Source organism: Wolffia australiana, chromosome 16 (genome assembly GCF_029677425.1).
Source record: "Wolffia australiana isolate 7733 chromosome 16, ASM2967742v1".
In the NCBI taxonomy this organism is placed as follows: domain Eukaryota; kingdom Viridiplantae; phylum Streptophyta; class Magnoliopsida; order Alismatales; family Araceae; genus Wolffia; species Wolffia australiana.
The window spans coordinates 7,530,275-7,538,500 of record NC_135850.1 but is presented as its reverse complement, the minus strand read 5'-3'; the positions used below and the strand labels follow the sequence as shown (position 1 = coordinate 7,538,500).

At 39.9% G+C, this 8,226-nt stretch overlaps 1 protein-coding gene across 1 annotated transcript; it reads right to left on the bottom strand.

The window, feature by feature from the left end:
* Positions 1–2,051: 2,051 nt before the first annotated feature.
* On the bottom strand, positions 2,052–6,481 carry LOC144713484 (polyadenylate-binding protein RBP47-like). Its single transcript, XM_078588075.1, has 6 exons — positions 5,926–6,481; positions 3,991–4,444; positions 3,322–3,380; positions 3,110–3,240; positions 2,470–2,566; positions 2,052–2,377 (listed from the first exon to the last, which is right to left on the bottom strand). The coding sequence occupies exons 1-6, from the start codon at positions 6,265–6,267 to the stop codon at positions 2,213–2,215; spliced, it is 1,248 nt and encodes a 415-aa protein (XP_078444201.1). The 5' UTR covers positions 6,268–6,481; the 3' UTR covers positions 2,052–2,212.
* Positions 6,482–8,226: the final 1,745 nt, after the last annotated feature.

Below are 8,226 nucleotides of genomic sequence, written 5' to 3'. Positions count from 1 at the left end.
AATATGATGATTAAATTATTTTTAGGACCTATAAGGATCATTGAAGTGTCAAAATTTTGTTTATTCAACATAAGTATTATCCTGTATTTTTATGTTCCTCGATGTATGGCAGAAACAAGTCGAATAGGCTGAATAGGGTCCCTGATGTAACACAAATTTATGCTTAAAAAAATGCTTCAATAATCTTGGAAGAAATAGAAAAATTAAGGTAACGCATGATATCTATGTATGTATTTCTCTAGAAAACTAATTAGCCCCCTTAAGTCACAATCACACCGTAGTGATGGACCTAATACAATCCAAGAAGAGAATGATAACAAAAAACTTAGTACTGCACTAAAGAGGATATTTTTTACATGGGAACTTGGATTGTCTAGACGAAATAAGAACCTAAACCCCAATCTTACGATACCTCTTAACGGTTTTTAACTAGAGGCCAGTTACACCCTTATCTTTACCAAAGTGGAATGATTTATTTTTCAGGTTGCAAGAATGATCCATCTGTGGCCTTTATTTTAATCAATTGTACTTGCAATCAATTTCATAGACAATACAGAATAAATCGAAAACAACAGAGAACTTACGAAGATGACATAAACTAATTTTACTGATTCTAAATCATCACAGAAAACAGATTGTCATTCGATTGATTAACTATGGATTGAAAACATGTATAAGAATAAATGAGATTTCTATTCATTAAAATTAACCGATACATAAGAAATGTGATCTTCCGTACAACAATTTTTTGTTGCAGTGGGATCTGCTCATTGAAGGCTTTGGTTAGGAAGGGGATCAGTTAGATTAAAAACTATATAATTAAAAACATTTCTGCGCTAATCATCATAAATTTTGCTCAAGGACGTAATATACAACTCAATGATCCAAGTATGCATGAGTACAGAACCCATTAGCAATTGAAGTTAATATGGCTTTAAGATCAATCCTGAAATCGTGCAACAAATATACAAGTAAAAATACAGTAACAACCTCTGCGAGTATAGAACAGCCCCCTAAATCAAATTTACACATTCACGAGCCAGATTCTTGCCTGATCAATTTTTGTCATTTATACACACACAATTTATGATTCATAATGCACTTAAATTAAATCTACTAACTTATATTTAAAGGAAAAAAACTCGGCACATTTTGCAGTATCTGTTAACTGTTCATATAATAGTGGGATTACTAATACTGCAAGGTACAGATTATAGTTGTCCGTATAAGCATGAGCATGAACAAATTGGCATAATTTTTCCAAGATGAACAAGGATGACAAGACGAAGACTAATTCATGTCAGAAGTAATCCGCATAGTCCAATCAGTGGAGGGATCGGAAGAAACATTTTTCTGATGTCAAATCATGGACTGGTTCCGTCAGCCTTTTTTCTGCGTTGGTGTTCTATATGGCAAACATAAGAAACCTTCCAAGATGTCATCATTGCCATCTAAGAGTTTGTCCTCAACATACACATGAAGATGAAAATGATGAAATGGCGGGATGGATGACGATGATAAGGACGAAAAAAAGCAAAGAAAAGCAACCCTTGTTAGGTTATGAAAAAAAGGTCCCACCAAAGAAAAGCAATCACGAAAGTGAATTATGTGGAAAAGCTGCACAAATAAAATATCGACATGACATAAAACGCCTCAGTATTCATTCTGCCTGAATCAGATGAAGGTTTTCGAAGTCCACCGATCATGAATAATCCCAAAAATGGAGCACAACAGAAGACTAGTACAGATGAAGATTCTCCCTAAAAGCTACTAACCGCTGATGGTGTTCTATAAAAAACTGGCAAAGAAATGAGTTTTGAGAATTTTCTCATAGTCATGCAGATCCGACTCAAAATTCCAAGGGCCTCCATCCAAATAATTGTGTAAGGGATCAAAGATCAAAATCATATATGTATGCACTTCTAAGGTCTAAATTTAGCTTATCGATGTATAAAATCAACAGAGAGAAGCGATCCAGTGCCAATCCTATTTTACTAAAGAGAGAGAGAGACGAGAAGAGTTTATTAGCAAGCTAACTTACCTGCCTCTGATACCAGTTCCAAAGGCCCCCATTGTTCATTACCATGAGAGTCAATCAAGTTTCAACCCAAGTCATTAAGTTGCATCCTATTCTACTAAGGCGGGAGTCAACATAGAGAAAGAGAGAGAGTGAGAGAGAGAGAGAGGAAGATGAGTGGAGTTTATTAGGAAGCTAGCTTACCTGCTGCTGATTTCCGAAGACAGGATAAGCGCCATAGGCAGCAGGAGCAGCATAAATTCCAGGGCTTTGGGGAGGAACGGCATAGCCATAACCATCGAAGAGCTGCCCCCCGTAATATGCTGCATTACTCCATTGCCCCCCCGAATCGCCCCTTGACTGCAGGACCAAAAATGAAAAAAAAATTAAGCCAAGGGGTTCCGTTCATTTTACTTGATCTCGATGATCTGCCCATCAGATCAAGATCTAACCTGCTTATTCGCCCCGTTGCGGCCCCACGACAGGCGGACCGTCTGCTTGCCAATCACCGTGCCGTTGAGCCCTTGCATGGCCTCCTCAGCATTGTTCCTGCCCAAAAATCAAGAAAACACAGTCACGACTAGAGTTTGGCATCGAAGATGACAATAGATAAAGAATATTGAGTAATCATCATCCTGCTCATTTCTCTACAGCTTGGACGATGATGATGATAACTCTTCAATGTTATCCTCATTTCTCCAAGTTATGGACGACGGCGATGAATCATCCTCGTCATTATAATCTCAGCCACAGGCGACTGATCAGCAGGACTGTAATCCTACCACGGATGGGTGATGAAGAGGATGGATGATGAATAGAATTGAATTATTTTATGTTTACGTTCTCTAAGTGTGACTTTCAGAAGACACTCTTGGCATCCAGCATGACGACGACGATGACATGTTGCCATTATCCTCGTCATTTGACTCTGGCTAGAATGATAATGCTGATGACGACCCGTCATCATCGTCATTGACACCATGAACAAGTGACGCTGATCTGTGTGGATGAGAACAACTACACCATATTCATCGTTATCCTCCTACCATGGAGGCAACCAAAGAGAACGAATCCTTCAGATGACTGGCTAACCTGTAGACAAACTGGACAAACCCACATTGCTTTCCTACTGGGATTTTGATGGAGGATATATCCCCATATTGAGAGAAAGCCTGCCTCAGATCTTCCTCACTTGCAGTTGGGTCCAACCCACCGACAAACACCTGAACATAGACCACATATTTAGTAATGACATTTACATTCATTCTTCAGCTCCTCCACCAATGTTTTCTAGAGATGCTCACCGTTGTGTTACTTAAATCTGACTCTGCGTTTGAGGCTTGAGAGCCATTAGATGAAAACCCTGGAAAAAATGACTTTTCATTCAGCGAATCGAACGTTTCAGAAAATAATCAGACAAAAAACTGGATTCAGAACTAAAGAACAATCACAGATTGTTAATGTTTTTTTCATTTTCAAATTTTTTTAGCAAACAAAATAAATCGGTGAACTCAAGAAAACAGGTCTGCTCGATGTTGTAACTATTAAAGATGAAGCATGAATCAGATTTTTTTGCAATACCAAGTCTAAAGCAAAAGAATAATCACAGTTCCCGTGGACAAGAGAAAAAGGAGCCACCATATTAAAGAATATACTAGCTTTTCCAATCTGCTGTCAAAAGCTCTTATGAAAGTAATAGGTCAAATAAGATGATTTTATATAGGAAATACTCATATTTAAAAAAAGAAATATGAACCCAGTAAAAACTGTAACTCTGCGAAACAATGAGTCTTCATGAAATCTCCATTCCCTTGTTTGGGGCACATGAACATGACACTATACACGCATAAAATAAAGAAATTAAACACAACTCTTATGACTACATTAAGTAACAAATATTGCATGTAAATCAGATGATAACATCAATCAAAAAATAACTAATGCTGAGATGAAGGTTTCTCGCAATGGCATACCAGACGACTTTCTAGGAGTTGCAGCACCAATGCGCATTGCTCTACTCGAACAAAAAACACCATTCATCTCAGTCATAGCACGCAATTTCTCACTTTCGTCGCCAAATCTCACAAATCCATAACCCTTTGACCGTCCGGTGTTTACGTCAATAACAACTTTTGCACCTTTAACAGATGAGTATCTTCCATCGAAGGTCTCTTGCAAAAGAGTATCCGTTACATCGGAAGCCAGATCTCCCACAAAAATTGAATGATCAGAGCTGACCTCTGAGCGCCGATCGCTAGAGCTAAACGTGGCCCAGTTTATTCGGAACAGTTGTTCTGTGTTAGGCATAATCAAGCCATTAAAAGTCTGTATAACTTTCTCAGCTGCTGCATGAGACTGAAACTCCACGAAGCCATACCCTTCTGAAAGGCCGGTTTGCTTATTGCGAATGACTTTGACAAGAACAACCTACAAAAGAAAAATTGAACAAAAATGTTGAATTTCTGAGACCAGAGGAAGAGATGGACAAGATTGACGGGAGGTGCCCATCAATCTTAAAATAATACTATGTATGCTTAATTTGAACTTCATTTTATCTGCAATAAATAGGCCGATAGATAGACAGATACTTTATAAACAAAAATCTGCACATAATTAGAGAGTGACGACATTACCCCTGCCGTCTGAGAAAAGCAAAGAACAGTTTTTTTTTTGAATTAAAACAAAGAAGAGTTTTAACGCATAGTATCATATGTAATTACACACTTATGTGTTGAACCAGATAAAACCAATACAGCAGGACAATTGCACAAAAAAAATTTGAACAAAAAAAAAGGGAGAGGAACATTTTTGTTAAAAATCGCATAGATTGTAAATAAATAAATAAAATTCAAGTGAATTCAGTGCAGCTTAATGGGTCAAATGAAATGACAAACTAGAAATATACAGCAAGAAAGAATATCTAAAACGCAGGAGGCACATAAATGATCCTTTCCAATTCAAGGCAACAATGCAAACAAGAAAGGCCAAGATTAGAACCCTTCAGGAGGCAGCTATTTCAATAGACTTCCTAATTGAACCCCGAAAATATCCAAGTAAAACAAATTACAAAATTTGCAAGTAAAACAATGACAGGAAATCAGACAGTTATTTCCCGAAAATATCCAGAACAAACAAAGATAAGTACACTTCTGGAAAGATAACCACAGACATGTACTTCAATGATGCAGACAGATAATTACAGACAATGGAGAAAGACAAACCAGATGACTAATAAAAGGATACACACTTACAAGAAAAGAGCCAGAGGGGTGAAATTCAAGGTAACGGATATACTGCACACTAACCTTACGCAAATACAGAAAGCTCATTACTTTCATGGTCGAAAATACATACCCAGATCAACTTCTACATTTGAAAGATATTCTACTTATCCCCACCTTATACACTATGGAGAGATCGAACAATATCTCGGTTTTTTGAAGTAACATGTATCGAATAAATGACAATCTAATCCATTTAAAAGCACACCCATATCAATATGACTACATGCTAGAAAAGATATGAATACAATAATAGGTTCCATAACACATGAAAGTCTGAACCTTCCAGTACAACCTACATCAGTGTAACTACTGCCCGAACAAGGTCTCCATCTAAGGTTAAGCAAATATGGACAGCTCACAACGATCTCCGAAACAAACAAACAAACTATCTGGATAACCTACTACTGTGAAAGGCACTCAACTCATAAAAACTTTTTCCATCACGGAGAAATCGAAAAGTTCATCCGTTTTTGACGCCTACAACATAAAAAAAAATTCAAGAACACAGTAAAGTCTTAAACTTTCAGTAACACCCAAATGGCAGCAGATATCCACACCCCCAGAAACATTCAAAAAATCAATATTTCAGTAGAAAAAACCCGAAAAAAAGACGAAAATCCTCACTTCTCCGGTGAGCCCGAAGCAGTGCTGCAAGTAGTTCTCGTCCATCCAGAACTGGAGATCCCCCACCCAAATCGTGCGGTTCTCCGTCGATCCCTGCGCCTGTTGTTGTTGCTGCTGCTGCTGATACTTGGGCTGCACAGGCGCCGCTACGTGGTGGTATGGCAGGTAGTGCGGGGCGAACTGTGGCGGCAAAGGCGGGCCTCCAACCCCCATCATTTGGTGAGGCATCACCATTGCACCTCCCGGATAGGGCATCGCCGGCAGCCACTGCGGCGGAGTTACCGGCGGCGCTTGATGCTTCAGAGATTGAGAATTTTCCGCCCCTTCCGCCGTCGATTGCATCGTCTATACCGATTCCAACACCGATTTGAGCCCTTGCTAAACTTGCAATCAAGAAAGATCGATTTGAGCCTTGCTAAACTTGCAATCAAGAAAGATCGATATGAGCCTTGATAATCGATTCAAGAAAGATCACGACTTGCTAAACTTGCAATCGCTGCACGCGATTTGAGCGCCGTCGGAGAGGAAATCGCGCAGCGGAGAAGAGAGAACGAACGCTTTGCCCGGCGAGATGAATAAATACCGAGTCTGGGCCTTTTCAAGATCGACGCTGATTTTAGGCCGTTGGATGGAGGTGACGCGGCTTGATTTGGGCCGTCGATCTTGGCGAGCTGTAACGCCGCAAATCCCGGCGGGCCCCTCGCCTGTCCTCCACGTGGGCTGGTGGCCCCGGAGCTGACACGTGGCCCTAATGCGAATTTCATCCTTTTTCGTAGTTTTGTTCATTTCTAGGCATGAAACTAATTTTTAATAAATAATCAACCTGGTTAAGTAATAATGAATATGATGATTTTTTAATAAATAATATCGTATATATTCCGGAGTAAGAGCCCGCACTAGTGTTCGCCCAACCAATCTCTGTCCGATATCCGATATCGGACAACCGATATCTGATATTGGCAATAAAACCAGGATGGTGTCTGATATTGGATATTGGATATCGGTCTGTAGCCGTCTTTTAGATGTGGACGGATATCAGTGACGGATATCGGAGGGGTAAGGACGATCCGGATATCAAATACCGGATATCGGATTTCGATATCGGGATATCGGAACCAGTATCAGGATATCGATATCTGGTATTGACAGAAAAAAACAATATTAATCATCATTTTCAATGATTTAAATACATCCAAGGCCATACAATTTTGTTAATTTATACAGTGCAACCCCAAATAATTTATACAGTGCAAGTTTTTTATTTTCTTTCGTATGGGATGAGGGAATTTGGAGTTTACATTAGACTTCGAATCCCGTTATCCCATATGGAAGAAAGCAAAAATCGTGCTCTGTACATATTAAACAAGTTATAATATTTGTTAAATGATATAGTAATATATTTATAAATACATAGCATATTTTGAGCCGGTTATATATATAACATATTTAATATGTTAATGCTTCGTCCTATAAAAACAGCCAAAATTTTCTGTTTTCTTCCATATGGGATAAAGGATTTGGAGTGATGGTAAACTCGAAATCCTGTTGTTATCCCATATTGAAGAAAAAAAGTTCAAGCTGTACATATTAAGCGTGCCCCTCATTAAAATAAAAAGCTCTCATCGAACCTCTTTCGCACATTGACTTGTCTAACAGCAGCTTAATAGTGATTCAATTAAATTTTTATACAACCCTTCTGGTGGCGATAGCGTCAACGCATCGACACCGGAAGCGCCACCACCGTCATCCAAAGTCAAGGCCACTGCTAAGGACATGCCGCCATCATCACTGGACCAAGTCCACACGCCAGCATCAAGCACGTCTACACCCACGCACGCCCCTGCACGCGTCCTGACACGTCGCCAAAGGCAGATCTAGAACTGCCCCCTGATGTGACACAAAACCACGTCGCTCGTCTTTATTTTTATTTTTATTAACTGTATTTTCTCTTTCCTCTATTGCCTATATGTATAGGCCAATGTTCCAAGAAACAGTTAGGCAAGTCATAATTCAGGAATTGAGTTTTTGTTAACTCTTCTTGGAGGACTTGCCCTAGCCTCCCCTTCTCCTCAGATCGCCGCCGTCGTCGCCGCCCTTTTCGCCGCCGCCAGTTACCACCCACCCTCCTTTATCTCTTCCTTTCTTTCTCTCTCCTTTCCCTCTCTCTTTCTTTCCTCCTCTCCTCCTACCAACACCAGGACGCCCAGCGTTGGCCACCCCTCTCAAGCCGGCCCGCTCAAGGCCGCCCACGCCTAGCGCCCAGCGCCAGCTGCCCCACTCAGGGCCGCCAGCGCCAGTCAC